Genomic DNA, 19,800 nt, shown 5'->3' on the forward strand with positions numbered 1-19,800 from the left:
TCTAGAGAGAAGTCAGGCAGGGCAAACTGGAACTGTCAGACCAAGGAGGGCCATCAGTCCTCCTGACAGTCTGTCACCACAGAGTTTTCTAACCTAGCAGTGGTACTGTGACCCCCCAGTGAAGGGTTCCTGACTGGAGTCCTTGGATCCTAGGAGTCCAGGAATTCCCTAAGATGACATGTGGAATTTTATGTGTAGTGCATTTCTCTGGAGGGCAGTTTCTCAGCTTTCATCAGATTCCAGAAGGGTCCAGAGCCTCCCCCAAATTAAAAGTGTCTGCTCGAGAGGGCTCCTCAGCCCTACTGCACCTCATGAACTGGCTAAAGGCTTTGTAGTTGGTGAGTGTGTGGTAATCCTCCTCAGAGAACACATGTTCCACGTCCTCCAGGCCCCAGGTCAGAAGCAGAGTTGCCGACGACTTCTGCTCCACCTGCTGGGAGAGACCAGGCTTCAGTGACACAGGTGTCCAGTCCTGGGCCCCCCACATGCCTCTCTACCCACCCACCAGGTCCCCTGGGCTTTCTGCTTCCTGCTCCACTCCCAGCCCAATCCCACTCCTCACAAACCACAGCCTCTCCACTTAGCACCCTGCTCGCCCAGGGCTCTCCCTCCCCCACTCCTCATGCCTGTCATTAATACTGATTTCTCCCCTCACTCCCTAATTCTACTCACCTTTTGCCCCCCATCTCCCTCCCCTTTTTTCCGCCGCTTCGTCTTCTTCTCCTTTTTTTCTCTGTGCTTCCGTCTCCGTTTCCGACCTGGTCCAGTTCCATATTCACTGCCTCCACTCTCTGACTTCTCCCGGTACTCATCTCGCTCGGAGCCAAATTCCTCCTCGCTGTCCTAAGGGAAAGAAATAAAAACACTATTTCTTCAGGCCTTCCTTGTGCCAGGAACTGTTCTTAGCACATAACATTTATCGCCTCTTTTGATCTTCACAACAATCCTGTGATAGTAACTAATCTATCTTTATCCACTTTTTGGTAGATGAGGAAACTGAGGCACAGAGACCTAAATAAATTGTCCAAGAAGACAGATGACTGCTAGGCTCTAAATTCATGCAGTCTACCTCCAGAGCCTGTGCTTTCAACTGCTTCTCTGTGCTGCAGGGCGAGTCAAGTCGACAACTGGGCTCTTCACTAGGCTGGGGTGATTGAGGTTAGGGTCCCAGACCTGGGAGATACAGGCTGGCAAGCGGGGGTGGGGGCAGGTAGAGGGGATCAGGCCTCCCTGACTTCAGGATCCCCACAGTAATCAAGACCAGAGAAAACGTAGGTCTCTAGGGATGGGTCTCCAAGCCTAGCTGTAGAGATAGGAGTCCTGAACACTTACAAGCTTCTTGCGTTTTCGGGGTTTTCCTGGCTTGTTCTCCTTCTGCTTCTTGGGTCCTCTTTTTCTCTTCTTCACACCCAGTGCTGAAGGCAGCAGCCGAATGTCATCCTTATCTTTGGAGCAGAGAGCACCAGAAAACCTAAGCCTCTAGGCTCCCAGTCCCTGCAGCCCCTTCCCTTCCTCACCTCCTCAGTTCCCGCTGCTCTCTAGGAACTCCAGCTTTAACTCTTCCAAACCTTGCCTCCCTCCGCTGGATGCAAACAGAGAGTGTTTCGAGTACTCTGGGATGCTCGGCTTCTGAATGGGAGGTCAGGGGTCAGAAGGGGAGAGCAGCCAAACCACTCCCGTCTCTCCCCTCCTACTAACAAGGGACCAGGCTCTAGGCCATGGGCTCTGACTGTGGCAGGTCCTTTTAGTCGCCGCCAGGGCTCCTCCTGCCTTCCCCCTCACTTAGCCAGCTGGCATCCTGCCCAGGAACTGGGGAAGCCATGCCCAGCTGCTGGCCTGGCCTGACCCCAGCACTTGGAGTGGGGAGACACAAGCTGGCAGCTCCCTAAGCCAGATGCTGAGAAGGCAGAGCCAAAGGTGGACACCTGGGTTCTCACACCAACACCCTGGGGCCCTGACATCCTTTTTGTGAGGAGGGAGGCCTCTATTTATATTTCCTCAGATAATCACCAAGCCTCTTGTCACCCCAGCACAGCCCTGGAGGAAAAGAAATCCTCAGTCAGGCATGTTCACTTCTTGCCCACAGGATCATAGTGTCTAGCTCCTTTGTCACACCCTAACCCCATCGAAGAAGCTCTCCACAATTACCTAAACATTCCTCCTCCTCCCAAGGAGACTGGAAATGTGCCTTCAAATCTATATACTCCTCCCTGTTCCCTTTGAGAACTCAGGGACCCTGCCCTTTGTCCCCTGGTCTCACTCCTTGTCTCCAAATTTAGTCCCAGACATCCTAACCCATTCATATATAAGCAGTATGGGAGACCCACACAAAGACACGGGCACAGACACACCCCGCATATGCATTCTCAAATGCACAAGCATCACATACTCATGAGCACAAACCCAGAGGACAGCCTGTACCTGCTTTCAGCAGGGCTAGGTCCCTGGCTTTCTCTCCAGATGTCTCTGTCAGAGAGAACGGGGCAGGTTCTTCCCAGATGTCCCCTCTCCCCATTCTCCATGACCCCTGTCGGACTGTGGAGGCTTAGGGGACAGAAAGTAACTCCGGACTGTGGAGGCTTAGGGGACAGAAAGTAACTCCGTGAGGAGGAAGACACCAATGCCACACAGACATGAGGCCCTGTTTGGACTCCCTCCCCCAGCAAGCACTAGATTAACCCGCCAGACCTGTCTTGCTCAGGCAGAGGCAGCTGTGCAGGAGGGGAAAGTCTGGGCCTGGCCCAGCCCCTTGCTCTAGGACACAGAATCCTTCTTCCCACAACAGCCAAGGGAAAATTAGCCACAATTAACACCGGAGGCCTTGGTTTCCACTGCCTCAGAATCTGGGCACCTCCTTCCTTCATTGCTACTTCTCACAGCTCCAGCATCCTGTGCCCTCTTGTGCAGGAAGACACTCTAGGGGGGGATTGTGGGAGCGGGGAAGGTGCCTGTAGGCAGCCCCAGGTGTGGAAACAGAGTGGGGACCCTGATAGGAAGTCAGTAAGACGCCATGCCCCAGCAGCCCGCGCTCCCTCACCCCAGGGACCGCGGCTAATATGAACATGGAAACGGAGGCCGCCAGGGCAGAGGCAAGGGCAGGCCAACTGGCTAAGGACCAGGGAAATGGCCTCGGTCTCCACCAGCTGGGGGGTGGGACACAAGCCCTGGGACCTCGCAGCCAGTTAACTCCACTCCCCACCCCAGCGGGAGGTTCCCGAACTTGGGAAGACGGCGGTGGTGCGGAGAGGCAAAGTAGACGGCGAGGAAAGGAAAGGGAGGGCAAGAAAGCAAATCTAAGTCCCAACCTCTGTCTCACCAGCCACTCAATGCTGGCCTGGAGCCCAGACTCTCCCACATCCCGGCTCAGATCTCGGGAAGACGGCGAGGGAGGAGGGAGGCGAGGAGGGTGGGCGGAGCCTGGCGAGCCGGAGGACGCAGGAGGAGCCTCGCAGCGAGCCTCGCCTCCCGCCCGCCCCTCTCTTCTTCTAATCTCACCATCAATCTCTCACACATATATTTATTTTTTCTCAAATTCCCCTCCCTCCCCCACAACGAACCACCATAATAGGTCTGCTGCACATGCGTATTGCATGCAGGGGGTGGGTTTGTATTTTCAGACCTTTTGCAAAGAAACTACCAGAATTTTCCGCACCACCCACAACCATTCCCCACCCCCACCCCCAAGGAATCACATCTATATATTATGTTATATTATTTCTCTAGACTTGCCAGAAGGGGGAGGGAGAAGAAATGAGTTTTTGGCTTCCTGCTCCCTTCCCCCATCAGCACGAGTGCTATTATTTTAAACGCTTAACAATGTACGGAGACTGGAGAGGGGGGGAAGGGATAAAATTGGTCTTGGGTAAGAATGTAAAACAAAATGGTGAGAATCAAAGCCGTCAGAATGAAAAACAATAGAAACCTCTAACACGTATAAACTCATCTTGTAGAGGAGGACGAGGGAGGGCAGCCTGAACATATTGCCTCAGAGGAGGGTTATTTTGCCCACACTTAGGTAGACAGAAATAATGGGCAGACTAAAAATATTTTCCTAAAGTTTTACCTCAGAAAGTCATCTGAGAGGGTGTATCTGGGTCACTCGTTTGACTTGGAGGGCTGAAAGGGAGATAAAATTGCCCAGGGAGAGAGAGTAGGTGGGTTTTCATTTCAAATATACCATTTGAAAAACATTTGACGATGCTTAGAAAGCAAAGGGAAAGGGGGAGGGAGTATTGACACAAAGACCCATCTCGACCTCGGATTCTTTCATGCCCTCCCCTTCACAGACCCAAATCCGGGATCAAAAACCCCCAAATACCACATTCCAAGTTCGGAATACACATAGGCGAAAGCTGCTAATGCCCTAACTTAACCTGACATCCTTTCTTCCTCTCTTTTTAGCACCTCTGCTGTCTTCCAGGCAATCCCCTACCCACAATTCTTTATTCCTTTTCCCTTCTGCAAAATCAGTGGGCTCTCTGGGATAACTTTTAAAAAACTTTTCCGGTTTTTGGACCAGCCTGATGGGAGGGGAGCTGGACTTTATCCTGTTTCCATTAGATACACATACCCCCCCTCCCCCGGCCCAAGAAAGCACCCCACAGTCCCTCGAAGGCTGTCTCAACTAGACAGGAACATTGGCCACTGAAGCCACACAGATCAATATGACAGCTTTACAAAGAGTATGATGTTAGACGTTTTGAAGTTTGGTACATTTGTGCTGCACCGCACCAAGAGGCCTGGGGGTGTGAACACCCGAAAGATGCTCACTTAGAGTCTATTCTGAAAAACACTAGCTGAACACTCTGGAGGGTGGCCGGAGTGGGACCACTGCTGGGCCCCCCACGCGAGGCAGCGGTCAGGCCCCTCCACCGCGGACGGAACTGCCCAGACAGTGCGGGTGACTTGTCATCCCCGGGGAGGGGTGCTGAGTGACGGTCAAGCTGCAGAACAGCTGGGTGGGCAGTTCACGCCCCCCAACGTGGTCAGGGTGTGGGTGGTTTCATTGGGAGAGTGAGTGACAGTGAATGGCAGCCACGTGAGAGTCACAGCTGGGCAGCTCGGCCACCCCAGACTGACGGGGTCATGGTGGGGGGGGGCGCACTTGACACAAAAGAGCCCAGAGCAGAGGAGAGATAAAGGGGGTGGGGTTGGGGGCATCTGGTCTTCCAGACACTCTCCTCTCTGTCCCCAATTTTCAATGACTGCTCTCCGTAGTACGAGCCGGAGAGAGGGGGCAGGAACCAGTCTCATTCCAGGAAGTGGTCCGCGTGGAGTGTGGCCACCACCTGCCCCTCGTCGTCAGCCGCCCGCAAACATTCACCCGACCCCTCCCCCACGTGCCACCGCACTCTCCAGAGTTGGCGGGCACCGAAGTCCCCGCAGGTGGCGGGGGTCCGATGGCCACCCGCTCCCCCCGGCCTTCCCAACTCCTGACGGGGGGTGAGGGCCGCGGTCCGCTCCTCGCAGGCAAACCCCACTTCGCCTCGGTCCAACCCCACCGGGGCCGAAGCCCCAGGGGCGCCCGCTCGGCCGCCCCTCCCCCACGCGCCCCTCCCCCACGCCGCCGTCCGGCCGCCAGGGTCTCCGCGGTCCCTCGCGCGGCCAGGGAGGGGGCCCTGGCTTCGCCTCGGCCGTTTCCTGCCTACCCCCTCCCCGCCGAGGGTAAAAAAAAAAATCTCCTCCTCCTCCTCCCCCGAAAGCCGCGACCGAGTGGCCCGGTCCGCGCATGCAGCTCGCGCCCAGCGCTCTCCAACCCGGGCGGCTGCAGCGGCGGCGGCGGCGGCGGCGGGGGAGGGGTGCGGCGGGGGAGGGGAGGAGGCCTGGCCCGGCGGCCGCCGCCGCCGCCCGCCCGGACCGCCCGGACCGCCGCGGGGCGACGGGCCCGAGACGGCGCCCCGCGCCCCGGATTCGCCTCGGCTCGGCCGCGCGGTGGGTGCCTCGCCCCCGCCCGGGCCTCGCGCGCCCGCGGCTCCGGCTCGGTCTGGGGCGGGAGGGGGCGGCGTGGGGGGGGAGTCAGCGGCCGCTTACCTGGCGGCGGGGGCGGCGGCGGCGGCGGCGGGGGCAGCGGCGGCGGCGGCGGTGGCGGGAAGAGGTGGCAGCCGGGGGGGCTGTGGCGGTCGCGGCCCCGGTCGTGGCCCGGCCCGCGCCCGAGTACTCCCTCGTCGTCGTCCTCCTCGTAGTCCTCGTCGGCCGCCTCCACCTCCTCCTCCTCCTCGTCGCCCTCTTCTTCCTCCTCTTCTTCCTCCTCCGACACCACCATCTCCTCCTCCTCCTCCTCCTCGTCCCTCAGAGGGGAAGCCATCCTGTGGCTCTGGCCCCCCCACCACCCCCCCACCCACCGCCCGCCCGCCTCCCCCACCGCTACCACCACCACCTCCTCCTCCTCCTCCTCCTCCTCCTCCTCCTCCTCGGCGGCGGCGTCCTCCTCCTCCTCACCGCCTCCCCCAGCCCCCAAAACCCCCGGGCCACCCCCCTCCGAACCCCCCCCCTCGGGGCCGCCGTCTGACGAGGGGGGCCAAACCACCCCCAAAAATTTTCTTGGGGAGAATTGAGGACTTTTTTTTTCTTCTCTCCTTCCTCCCGAGAGAACAAGAGAAGGGGATTAAAAAAAATATATATATATAAAAGTTTTCGACTTCTCTCTACCCCCCTCTCCGTTGCTTTAAATATATTTAAATTCTGAGGGGGGCGCTCAGAAATATTTCTCAGAGCTGAGGCACTAAGATGGCCGCCTGGAAATTATTTTTAAAACAACCCCCCCTGCAGCACCGCCACCCCCTCCGTGAAGAAAGGGAGAGGGGGGAAAAATCCCCTTTTAAAACAAAATGGCTGGCTTAATATTTCATTTTTCACCCCCCCATTCTCCTCCCTGTTACACCCCCATCTCCTAGCCTCTACTCAGAAACCCACAAATTTCTCCCTTTTTTATAACTGATTAGTGCACAGATTAATAGAGATATTTTCCTTGTGTACTGAGTGTGTGTGTGTGTGAGTGAGTGTGTGTGCGCGTTGGGGGGGGGCATGAAGGATTTCTGCATAAAACAAAAATGGCTGCTGTGACTAACTCCCCCCTTATAAAAAAATATTTGAGGGGGGGCATTAATCAGTACTCATGCTCAGTCTGACATCAGCATAAATTGTTAAAGGTTAACTAGTTAGATACTAGTCCAACTAGATTAAAAAATTTTTTTTTCTTTACTAGTCTCTTCCTCCCCACCTCCCTTCTCTTAAAGAAAAGCTTTTTTTTTTTTTTTCTGAATACTTCAGAAGGGAGTGGTTTGATGTGAAGGTTTTTTTTTTCCCCTTCAGGCATTGAAAAGAAAAAAGATGAAATATATGTTTATATATAACTCTGTTTCTACATACCTCATTGAAGTCAAAACGCATTTAATTGTGTATGTATCTTTTAAGTGAGAAGGGGTACTGGATTTTTTTTTCTTTCTTTAAAAAAGTGATAGAAATCCTAGTGACTTTTGGGGGAGAGATATGAATAGATACGATGATTGAGTTTTTTTCAAAGGAGTCCATGTTTGATTCTCCCCTTTGCCCAGCCTTCTCAGTGATTTATGATTGTAAATTTTATCCTCACTCTTTTCTCCTTTACCTCGCCTTCCCCTCCCCCAATTACTTGAATATAAAATTCATCTGATGTGGGAAATTAATTTAGGGGGTAAATAGAACAGATTTTTAGAATAAAGGGGAAAGAGTTAAGTCTGAAGATTGTGAAATTATTTTCTCTTTTCTCCTCTTTCAGTATATTTCCCTTCCTCCATGATCTCCAACACTGATAGAGTGGAAGAAACTGAGGTACCATGAAAAAGAAAAGTAACTGGGACTGAGAAAAAGAAAGAGGTAGGGGGTTACACTCACATTTTCATCTGACTTTCTGACCCATGGTTTCCCACTGTACCCCAATGTTTATCTTTAAAGTGGTATCAGGAATCAGATGGAAGGTGGAAAAGGAGTCCAAAAGTAGCGTTCTCATCCAAAGATTTGGTCAGAGAAGTCATAAAATAAAACTTGCCAGTTGAGCAATGCTAGCAAAGGAAGAAGGGCAAATAGCTCAGTTCAACCCTATTTCGTTCTTGTCACCCTTTTCTTACTACAGTTTCCTCCCATTCTTTTGATCTCACTTTGACCTTTTCCTTGCTTCCCATCCCATGCCTGTGGAATCATTTCTCTCCTGGGTTATTTCTCTGTCTCTTGAGTATAGCTGCCAGCCACCCAGCAGCCCCTGCAGGGTTTGGGAGTACCTTAAGAAGGAGGGGTAGGTAGGCAGCAACCAGAAAGTAATAGTGACAGGGCATATTTTTGCTTACAAGGTTTAAATATTCTTTATTGATGTGCCACCCCCCAACCCCAGCTAATGCTCTTTATTGAGCATTGATTTCCATCTTTTTCTTAACCTGGACTTTGGAGTTCTCTTGTTTCTGCTCCCATATCATTCCTGTACTGAGTGTAACTCCTATTCCTCTTCCATTTGATTTTGTTATGTCCTCTTTCTCGGTCCCTGTGTACTAGTCCATCTGGGTATCCCCCTCTTTCTGTACATGGGCTTCTGTGTATGTGTGTCTTTATTTTTTACCGAGACTGTCCTTTCTCATCCCTTGACTCTCAGGCTCTGTCACCTCTAAGTGACTTTCCATCTCTGTCTTCTTTCTGTTTACTTCTGTCTTCCGGGCTCTGACTGCGTGTGCCTCTTCTTCATGTGTGCCCGACTCCCCCTCTTTCTGGCCTCTCTGTGTGTGTCTGGGAAGAGTGTCCTCACGTGCATGTGGGCAGCCCTGCGCATCATGGTGCGCCCTCTCCCTCTGTGCTGAGCGCCTCTGCCTGCCTGCCTGCCTGCCACATGTGCCATGAGCTGCAGGTGTGGGGGGCGAAAGGTGGCTGTGTGCATCCCTGTACAAACATTCATCATTCTCTCGAGTGCGCTTTGCATATGGATCTGTTAATTTGCCTGATTCTCCCTCTTGTCCATACCCCCCTCTGCCTGCCTGCATCTCCTGTTCTCTTTTCTCTCCCTACTGATCCCTTGATATTTCTTCTTCTATCCTTGTTTCCGCCTGCCCCTCTACCTGCTTGCTCCTGTTATGGTGTCTGCCTGCCTGCCTGCCTGTCTGCTCCTCCCTGACTGGCTGGCAGCCTCTTTCTCTCTCTGGTTGTCTGTCTGCTTCTCTGGCTGTTTGCCCACCACTCTCTCTCTAGCCATCTGTCTCCCCGCCTGCCTGTCTCTATCACTTTTTTAGTCTCCGTCTCTTGGTTTGTCTACCTTCCAGGCCCTACCATGGTTCCCTGTCTTGGTTTGCCTCTTATCTTGCCTTCTACTTGTTCCTTCTCTTCTTTATGTCTATTTAGTTCATGCTTTTTCCTGGCCTCCCTTTATGTATGTCTTCTTGCCTGTCTACTCTACTTGCTTGCTGCTGTCCCACTGTTTAATGCTTGTATCTTTTTAGTGTGTCTGCTTATCAGCATTTTCTCCCTTGGCTTCCCCTATTCCAGCATCCCGTCAATGGTGATAGCCTCGCTACCGCAGACCTGTCAGTGACCCCCTTGCCCCAAAGTCTTACCTGCCTTCTTGCCATATACCCTACCCTGCCTTCTCTCACTGCTTGCCTCTGTTTCAGTTCTTTCTTTTTCTTTTTATCTTTCTGGCCCCTCACACAGTCTGCCTGCCTCAATCTTTTTGCCATTTTCCCAGTCTCTCCTTGTCTTTCTGCTTTTTTGCTATCTGTCTGTCTGGCTGGCTCCTGCTGTCCACATCTCAGCTTGCTTTTTGTCTCCTCCCTTTTTTATCAGCTTTTACATAGATAGTGCATACACATGGTACAAAATTTTTAAAGAACTAAAAGTATCCTGTAGAGAGTAAGCCTCCCTCCTACCCCCTACTTCCTCTCCTCTGAGGGAGTCACTACACATTTCTTGGATCTTGTTCGAGAGAAGAGTCTACACATATATGTCTAATTGCTTTTTGCTGCACTCCTTCCAAATTCTCTCCCCGTTTTGCTGGATGCTTCTTCCTCTGTCAGTCTGTCAGTACTCCTTCCTATTTCACTGGGCTTGCCATTTCTTGCTTCTTGTTTTTTTGATTCTATTTTATGGTACTTGTCTTTTTGATTGACTGCTTGCTAGTTACACGCTTTTACTACCAGGACCTGAAGTGTGCTTAGGAAGGGCTTGCTCTGTCCTAATATCCTGTTCTGCTCTGCGTCTTGAGTTGTCCCGATGACCACACGCCATTGCTGGTCTCTTCATCACTGAACTATGTATTAATTGAGAAAAGCCATGAAAGCACTGGTAATACTGAAAAATACCTTGTAAATATCGGAACAATTAATAAGTACAGATGGTTTGTAAGCTGAGCTTACATGCACATGGAGTAGATAGGGGCCCACTCTGCTTTTTCCATTCTATATGAATTCTTTAAAGGAATATGAATCTAGATCCTTTTAGGTTCAGCAGTACTCTTAGGCTGTTGACCTAGGCCTGTCCAAGAAGTTTGTCTTGCTCCTAGTCTAAAACACTCTGCTTCTTACTAAAACTTTCTCCCTTTTTCATCCTTCCTTCTGGCTCTTCTCACATGCCACCTTAGAGATGTTATAACTCCTTGGGGGAAGCACAGACAACAGCCTCTATCCAAGTCTCTTCAGAAAGATGATGATAAAACTTTTACACACAATGCACTGTTCTTTCATTTTTGCTTTTTCACTGCCTGTATTCCTGAATTTAACTGTTTCAGCCTCTATCCCTGTCTCTCTCCTCTTTTTCCCTCTCTTCCTCTCTCACTTCTCTTTTCTTGGTTCTGTCTTTCCTCTTAGCTGTCTGTCTTGGGCTCCATTCTAGCCTCTCTTTCCGATTGGCCACCTTCCCTTTCTTCTGTCTGATTGGCCTGTATCCCTCCATCACCCCATCTGTCTGCTGGATTCTCCCTGTCTGCCTGCAATAATGTATGTGATAGCACTTTATAAATTATAAAGCACTGTGTAGTATAAAATGCTACTATCACTTTGTCTTCTTTCTTTGTTTATTGTTTTCTTTCTCTGCTTTCCTTCTCTCTCTCTCTCCCCCTTTCTGTTTGTCTGTCTGTCTGAGTCCCTCTTGGTGATCTTGCCTGCCTCTCTGTCTCTCTGTCAATAATTCTCCTTTCTCTCCTTGCCAGCTTGTCTGGGTTTTTTTGCCATGCTGCTTCTCTGTGTGCTCAGTTCTTGTGTCTCTCCTTCTGTGTTTCCAGGTTCCTCTCTATTTCTTTTAGCTGTCTATTCTGTCTGTCCTGAGGCCTTTTATATGTGCCTGTGTGTCTTGCTCTCTAGCTGCTTGTGTCCCTGCCTGTCAGTTCCAAAGTGGGCACCACTCTGCTTTTTTCTATCTTCCTGTACTTCGAAAAATAAAAATAAATTAAAAAATTAAAATACCGTATAACTAATTGGTAGGAGAGAATTTTTTTGTTTTTAATGAGAAGACCATTAAGGAAGTGAGAACAGGAACTCAGGAATACAGCTGTCAAATGCAAACCAGAAATTAGATGCCAACACTTGCTGCTGCTGCAAAAAAAAAAAGAACAAGAAAAAAATTGTAAGGGACTCCCAAACCAATAATAAGATTATTTATTTAAAGCACAAGCTAGAAACATCCAAAGCTATAGTTTCTAACCTTTTTTTTGGATCACAGAAAGTTATAAACCCCTTCCCCCAAAGAAACAGTATCTACACAAAATACCACATATGTTATCCTGAAACCTATGGAACCCAGGTTAAAACCCTGATGTAGGGAACCAATGAGAATGATTGATAGAGCACAGGCATGAACTCATGCAACAAGAAGATCAAAGGACTGTAAAAGCACTTTGCAGTCTGTGATTTTCTACCGAAGGAGACGTTAAAGAGATTCCTAGTTATCTTTTGAAATATAGAAGTTAGTGGTAATAATGAAAGGCATGTAAATGCTGAGGATTTTCTAGGCTTAATCATGGAATTTTAGAGATAGAAGGTCATCTAAACGAGTGTTTAGATGGCTAAGTAAGGTTGCCACCTGTCCTTTCCTGGGGAGCTCTGTCCTTTGTTCTGAGATTATATATTTCTCATATATTTTTATATAAAATAAATGTGTAATATGCTATATTTATATGAAACAAATATGCTAATGTATTTAACAGTATATTGTGTTTATTTAAAATGTTCTAAAAATGAGGTAGATCTGTGTTAGGAGGATGTCCATGATAGATTTTATAGGGAGAGAGAAGGAGAAAGAAAATGAGTTTTTATACTTCTGTACAACTTGAAAATTTTTCAACATACAGGTACTTGTTTTATAGTTACAAAATAATATTTCTGATATCTTTCTGTTAAATAATGGTGATGGGTATATAGGTTTGGTTTTGTTCTTTTTTTTTTTTTTTTTTTTTTGGTTTTGTTCTTAATGTCATTAATTAGCACAATAAAAAGTCAGGAACTCCATGTTGATCACTGACTTTTTTTAATGTTTTACTGGTCACTGTAATCTAAAAGTCTGGGATCTACTGCTTTAATCTAACCTCTTCTAGATTTCGTGAAGCAAGAAACCTCAGTCCTTCATATATCATAGTCATGACTTGCCATATTTACATGCCACCTATACTATTATATGCATACTATTTTCCTTTTTCAATTCACTTTTCTTTAACTTAAATGTCCTTTAAAAAGTAAATTTTATATAACTAAGAAATAATATCCATAAATCCTTGATTTGATAAGGTAATTATAATTTTCCTAATTTATTTTAAAATACAAATAATTATTAAAAGTCAATAAAAATAAAAGCATCTTGCATGCTACCAGTGGTATAGGTACCATATTTTAGGAAACATCACTTTAATCTAATTTTGTAGGTACAGAAACTGGGGCCCAGATGTTGAAAGGATTGCCTAAGATCAAGTTAGTTGTTAGGTACAGAACCGGAATTTGAACCCGTATCTTCCAATTTCTAGTCTGCTGATCTTTGTTCTATATACTAAATGACTTATAAGTCAATGGATGTCCTAGGGTTTTAAAGGAACTAATATGTAAAATTGATGGTCACATGTATAACTTATTTATAACAGCTATACTACAGAACTGGCAATGGTCAACTTAATTTATCTAGTACATTATTAAACTTACATGTCTTCTGTTAACAGAGTTTCACCTCTTATCATCTACCCTAGAGAAATAGTCATCACACTTGTGCATGAGGTGACACATACAAAGATATTCATTACAACGTTGTTTGTAATAGCAAAAAATTGGAAACACTCTAAATTTCCAACAGTAATGAATAACTAAATAAACTATACAGCAGTCAAGAAAAATGAGCTACATCTACATAGTAAGATTCTTTACTATATTGTTGAATGGAAAAAGGCATGCTGCAAAACAGTATATACATTATGATATCATTTATGTTCAGAGAAACTAAGAACAATACTATGTGTTTCTACAGATACATTTATATGTATATAAATTTCTTTTAAAAATTCTGGACATATACATACCAAATTGGTCACAATGGTTACTTTTGGGAAATAATAGTCAAGGGGGATATTTAGCTTTATTGATAATTTTGAATTTTTCCAGTATTTACTTGTGTAAACAAATTTATGTAGCCTCATGATTACAGTAACAAATGAAGCCAAATGGGACAAAAAGTAGTGTGATTTCTCTAAAGAAATCATTCCTCACTAATTTCTCGTTCTTTGAGGAGAAAAGTATGGAAGCAAAGTATAATCAATGTGTGTAATGTAGTTAGACTTTAGAGGACATTAGTGAGGTTCTAGTTTAAAAACTAATTAAAATATGAAGGGAAAAAAGGAAAGTTATAGAAGAGCATGTATAATATGGTACCATTGATGAAAGGGGAAAAAAAATGTGAATTTCCATAGAATATTCCTGGAAGAATAAACAAGAAACTGTAGTCATTACCACCAGGAAGCGAAACATATTTTTTCATTGTTTTTCATTGTGCATCTTTTAAAGCAACTTGAAAATGTTTTAGTGACCAAGGGATTAGTTAGGTGGAGGGAGGAGAGACATTTGAGATCAGAAATAAACACACAAAAAAGTTAATTAAGGATATGTGGTAGTGATGATTGCTGTGGGCTGTAAAAATCTGAGAGTTCAGAGAAGAGAGCTCTTAGGGAGAGGAGGGGAGGGGGACTGAAGGACTTTCATATGTAGTTGTACTTGAAGGAGGCCCCAAAACATGACTAAGACCCATATAGCAGAGAGGAGGAAGAAGGGCAGTTTAGGTTGAGTAAGAAACTATTCAGCAAGTAGTATGTCGACCTCATACAGCTGGAGTGCTAAGTTCATGATAGAAAGGAGGTTTTTTTTGTTTTGTTTGTTTTTATAAATTTATTTTATCTCTGGCTGCGTTGGGTCTTCGTTACTGCGCACAGGCTAGTTGCGGCGAGCGGGGGTACTCTGTTGCAGCGCGTGGGCTTCTCACTGCAGTGGCTTCTCTTGTTGCAGAGCATGGGCTCTAGGGCACGCAGGCTCAGTAGTTGTGGCACACGGGCTTAGTTGCTCCACGGCACGTGGGATCTTCCTGGAGCAGGGCTCGAACCCGTGTACCCTGCATTGGCAAGCAGATTCTTAACCCCTGCGCCACCAGGGAAGCCCAGAAAGGAGGTTTTTAATTTTAAAAATTATATCTATTATTGAGAACTACTTCACAGGTCCAAAAGAGTATGTATAACATACATCAGCCACAAAGAATATTAAAATGAACACATGTATTCAATATCGGTTTAATAAATATAACATTAGTAACATCTTTGAAGCCTCGTAATGGTCTTCCATATTTCACATTCCTCTCCTGCCCCCTGCCCTACCAGTATCCTGAATCTTGTGTTATCATTCACTTGTTTTTTCTTTCTGATTAGTTCCCTTCCCACCTGTAACTTTTTTTCTTTTTAATTTAAGTACAGTTGATTTACAGTGTTTCAGGTGTACAGCAAAGTGATTCAGTTATATACTTATATATATATTCTTTTTCAGATTCTTTTCCATTATAGGTTATTACAAGATACTGAATATAGTTCCCTATGTTATACAGTAGGTCCTTGCTGTTTATCTTTTTTATATATAGTAGTGTGTATCTGTTAATCCCAAATTCCTAATTTATCCCTCCCCCCACCTGTAACTTCTTAATTTTGAAAAACTTCAAGCCTACAGAAAAGTTGAAGAAGTACAGTGAACACCCATATACTCTTCACCTGGATTTACTGATTGTTGACCTTTTGCCACACTGACAGAATGACATGAGCAAATGCTTATGATCTAATGTTAATTGCATAAAACAATATAAAGCCATATATGTAGTATAATCACAACCATGTAAGAAAATACTAGAAGGAAGTGGATAAAATGTTAATACTGGTTTCTGCTGAGTGATAGGAACAAGAGTGATCTTTGTTGTGCATCTTTATGCTTCTCTACCTGGAATTTTCTGTAAGTAACACATATTCTATAATGAAAATTTAAAAATCTTTTCAAGTTAAAAAAAATAATCTTAAAAATATATGGAGAGAGAGCGAACAGGAGATAGTATCTAACATTTGTTCATCAAGTTTGGTAGTCCCAAAAAGTTTAAAACACAGTAATATGGAAAATAAACATAGGTACAGACCTCATATCTGAAGGAATCTAATTCTTTTTCTGCAAGGTTGTTTCCCATCTTGTGTGAAAAGGCCCTATTTCTTTAAGGCTCCAGCAGTCCGGCTGTTTACCCCTCCACTTCTCTCCCTGGCTGTCATCTGCTTTCCTCCCGATCATTCCCCTCATTCATTGAAGACTGACGCTTGGCTCAATCCTGCCCTCGACGCTGTAACCAGAGACCTTTCTCACCATTTCCACTTCTCTCTCCCACCTCTAGGAAATAGTAAATTCTTACCTCTTCTGAAATACTGAATTCAAGCCTCCTACTTTGGCTACAGCTTTCTATCCTTCCAGCTGTCTCATTGATTCACTGTTCTTGGACCCATGAGACCCTGTAATCCCTTAATTCTTCCATTTTCTCCTAATCAGCTCTACCATGTTCTCCCCTCCTTCCCTGTCCAACTTGGATTCCATGGTCTGTCATTTCAGCCACTGTGCTGCCCGTGTCTCAGCACCCTCTTTATTTACCTCTTGCAAACCCCCAACCTTGGATCACTTTGGCTGTCTCTTTACACTCAGGAGCACTTTGCGTGACCACGTGGTGTCAGAACACCATGACCACTCCAGATTAGTGTCCCTGCTCAGAAATCCTTTTTCCTAGTCAGCTTCCTTTCAGTTCTCCATGGTGACTTTTTCAAACCTTCCTCAGATTCCTCAAACCTCCTCCATCTTATGCTTCAGTAGAACATCTTATCATCTCCCTCTAGGAGACAGATTACCAGATGAGAACTCCCTTGAAATACTGACACTAAGACTACATATTTAACTGTATTCGTATTTGTCCTTTCCTCCCTCCTATCCTGTCCGAAGCTGATGCCTACACTTGGGCTCTGGCTCCCAGCCTTGCCACCTTCTCAGGGTGTAATGGTTAACAGTGATCCCCTAACTCTCCTTTATCTCCCACCCTACTTGCTGCTTCACAAGCACATTTAAATGTACTCAAATCTCCCCAACTTTAAAAGAGACACTCTGGACCCCAAGCTGCCACCCTACCTCACTGTGCCCATCACAGCCACGCTTCTTGAAAGAATTGTTTACACTCAGTCTGCTTTTCTTGCCTACTCATTTTCCAACCCTCTGCCCAGCCTCTCTACAGAAACTGCTTTCACAAGATGACCAACAACCTGGTTACTGAATTAAGAGGAAATTTCTGAGTTCTTAACTTGAACACCCCCTTCTTGAAATAGTCTTTGTGATCTGTGTGAGTCTGTGATCTCACATCTGCTCATACTTCTGTTGCTGCCTTTTAGCTAAATACTTTCCTTTGCTATTCATTGAGTAAAGGGGATACCTTAAGAAGAAAAGGAAGGGATTTCCCTGGCAGTCCAGTGGTTAAGACTCTGCACTCCCGATGCAGGGGTTAGGGTCTGGTCAGCATGACCAAAAAAAAAAAAAAAGACGAAGAAGAAAAGGAAGATTTAGCCCCAAATTGTTATATTTGTCTTTTTCCAGTTTTTGGCCAGGCTGCGAGGCATGCAGGATCTTAGTTCCTCAACCGGGGATCGAACCTGTGCCCTCGGCAGTGAAAGCACAGAGTCCCAACCACTGGACCGCCAGGGAATTCCCTCCCAGTTTCTTTTAGACCTGCTTTGATTGACCACTATGATGGAAACAATATAACAGTCCTATACAAAATGACAAAAACCAAACATTTTTTTTCCCCTTTGACATTGCCTTTTAACAATTTCTTAATAGGTTTTCACTGACTGGCCAGCCAGAATGCTTTGCTTTCCACCTACTGTTAAGCCCTGGATATTTCAGGAGAAGTGCCCCTTTCCTGGCAAACCCCAAGCTGTCATCCTCCTGCCCCTTTGCTTGCTCGTGGGCCCTTTCCCCACTTAGCTCTCTGGATAGGGAGAGTTAATTTCAGACTAAATTGGATATGATTAGTAAATTAAAATTGACTAATTTTTTAAAAAAGATGCTATATTCCCAAACTATATAACTTCTAAAATGTATTCCAGAGCCAAGTAATGAAGTTATTCACTGCCTCCATCAGAGGAAGAGTTTGAGCTCTGGATTCAGGCAGCACCTGGAATCCAAGTTCTGCCACTTTACTAACAGTAACCCTGGGCAAGCAACTTATCCCTCAAGTCTCAGCTCCCTCATCTGTCAAACAGGGATATTAATGCCTACCTCACGTGGTTGTAGTGAAGATTTTGAGCTAACTTACATAAAGCACTGGCTATAAGGCACTTGATAGTTGGTAGCTAGTGTTCTAAACAGTCACGTTTACTATTAGCCATTTCTCACTTCAGAGAGATTCACTTAAGATGCTTGTAAGGTGAGAGGATTGACAACCTGGGTTATTTCATAACACCTTAAACTGAAGGAGCAAAGGGCTGACTTTAGTTATTCTTGTTCCCAATAGTTGCCCCATTTCCTTGCTTTCCCCTGCTTTATTTAAATAAGCTCAACTCTGGTATGATATGAAACAAACCACATTTTACTATACTCAGTTCTCCCAGTAGAGGCACAAACACTGTTGTTAGGTTAGAAACCAAATGTTAGTCACAGATACGGTCTACTAATTTCCTAATCATGACAGATGTTCCCTGGATGCTGAATAGTGTGGACTCTCAGGAAATCCCAAGGGAAGCATTCATTACTAAATAAAGAATGGCTAGCACAAGGAGAGGGAAGAAAACTAAAAATTTCGAGTGCCTGTCCCAAGGGCCTTTAGTACTGCTGGGCATTGCCCCATACCTTATGTTTAATCCTCTCAACAACAGTGTAAGGTAGCTTCTTTTTAAGTGACCATGTCCTGGTTTATGCCTGTTGTCCTTAGTGAATCCTTACTTCTATTGTTCATATTTTGTGATTGAAGAAATGGAACCTAAAAGAAGAAAAGTATTCTGTGCATAGTTACAAAGCCAGGAAACTCCTCCCTCTGCAGCTGGATTTCTTCTGTGAAGACCTCATTCATACCTCATCCATCTACTGTCTGACTTCTCTAACGCACCACTGTTTTGCTGTCCACTAAATCTGTGGATGCTCAAGTCCTCACCTTACTTGACTCTGTGACATTTCACACTGTTTATCATTCCCTCCTCTCAAATACTCTCTCTTTGGCTTCCCTGGCACCATTTTCCAGGGTCTCTCTCACCACTTGGGCTCGTACTTCTGAGTCTCCTTCTCCTCCCCTCCCGTAGGTATTGTTCCTCCCAGGCCTCGCGTGTAGATCACACTTTATTCTGGAGGTGATCTCATCCTTGACTTTGGTTGACAGTTACTCACTGCGGGTAATTCCCAAACCTTTAACTCTAGCCGAGAGCTCTATTCAGGATCTTGTACCACACACCTGGTAAGGTCTGGACATCTGTATTTGCATGTCCTGGAGTTACTTCAGATAGCTAACTAGAAACACATCATCTTCCTTCCCCATGAACCTCTTCTTCCAAGCGTTTCCCTCCTCTGTCAGTGGATTCATCACCCTCCGCCCAGGCCAGAAACTTGGGTGTCGTCCTCGACTTCTCCCTCTGCCCCAGACCCCCTCCCAGTAAATTACTGAGTTGTGTGATTCTCTCTTAGCTTCAGTTCATCTTCTCTGATCTCCACTGCCACTAACTAACCTCATTCTGGCCACCTTCATCTCGTTCCTGGACTGCTGCAATAGCGTCAGTCTCCCTGTCTCCACTCTCTCCTCTCTTTTTCTCCCCTCCGATCCATTCTCTCTTGACATTGTAGTCAAGTCACCTTTCAAAAATGCAATTCTGATCGTGACATTCTCCTCATAAAACCCTTAACCTTGAATTGTACACTTTAAAAGGGTGAATTTTATAGTATGTGAACTATATCTTAATTAAAAAAAAAAACACCTTAACCTGATTTACAAAGTCTCGCAGGACCTGGTCTGGCCTCCATGTCTCCCACTGCCCAGCCTCTTCAGGCCTCCCGTCTCCTCTTGGCTTTACTGTCCTGCACTTCCTTCTGCGTCTGAGCTCTCCACATACTCTCACTGCCAAACTCTGCGCTCTTCATGCTGTTTACTCTTCCTCCTTACCCGCTCTCACTTCTTCGCTTGGCTACCTCCTCCTCGTCCTTCCGGTCTCAGCTTGAGATGATGTTCTCCAGAAAGCCTTCCCTCATCTCCCCAGACTGGGTTTAGATATTCCCAAGGCACTTCTCTGAG

General features: G+C 46.3%; 3 protein-coding genes across 19 annotated transcripts in view; 1 reads left to right on the top strand and 2 right to left on the bottom strand.

The window, feature by feature from the left end:
- The window catches only part of CHD3 (chromodomain helicase DNA binding protein 3), a gene marked incomplete at its 5' end in the record, with an annotated part of 25,193 nt that extends 18,889 nt beyond the window's left edge, over nucleotides 1-6,304 (bottom strand). For 9 of the 12 annotated variants that reach the window (XM_082604778.1, XM_082604776.1, XM_082604772.1 and 6 more), the window contains 4 exons: nucleotides 309-433; nucleotides 673-843; nucleotides 1,333-1,445; nucleotides 6,031-6,304. In XM_082604778.1, the coding sequence (XP_082460904.1) occupies nucleotides 309-433; nucleotides 673-843; nucleotides 1,333-1,445; nucleotides 6,031-6,304 (683 nt within the window). Of the gene's footprint in view, nucleotides 1-308; nucleotides 434-672; nucleotides 844-1,332; nucleotides 1,446-2,421; nucleotides 2,604-6,030 lie in introns of those variants that run through there. The other 3 variants (XM_082604777.1, XM_082604775.1, XM_082604781.1) reach the window with 2 other exon arrangements.
- Nucleotides 5,371-19,800, top strand: part of NAA38 (N-alpha-acetyltransferase 38, NatC auxiliary subunit) — a 24,379-nt gene continuing 9,949 nt past the window's right edge. For 4 of the 6 annotated variants that reach the window (XM_082604790.1, XM_082604787.1, XM_082604788.1 and 1 more), the window contains exons 1-2: nucleotides 5,371-5,931; nucleotides 7,757-7,854. In XM_082604790.1, coding sequence (XP_082460916.1) covers nucleotides 5,400-5,931; nucleotides 7,757-7,818 — 594 coding nt within the window. In that variant the 5' untranslated portion in view covers nucleotides 5,371-5,399 and the 3' untranslated portion in view covers nucleotides 7,819-7,854. The remainder of the gene's footprint in view (nucleotides 5,932-7,756; nucleotides 7,855-19,800) is intronic. The other 2 variants (XM_082604791.1, XM_082604792.1) reach the window with 1 other exon arrangement.
- The window catches only part of CYB5D1 (cytochrome b5 domain containing 1), a 17,382-nt gene continuing 8,895 nt past the window's right edge, over nucleotides 11,314-19,800 (bottom strand). The window contains exon 6 of the mRNA XM_082604786.1: nucleotides 11,314-11,537. The gene's annotated coding sequence lies outside the window, so the exon portion shown is untranslated. The remainder of the gene's footprint in view (nucleotides 11,538-19,800) is intronic.

The sequence above is a fragment of the Mesoplodon mirus genome (assembly GCF_964341445.2).
Source record: "Mesoplodon mirus genome assembly, chromosome: 18".
Lineage (NCBI taxonomy): Eukaryota > Metazoa > Chordata > Mammalia > Artiodactyla > Ziphiidae > Mesoplodon > Mesoplodon mirus.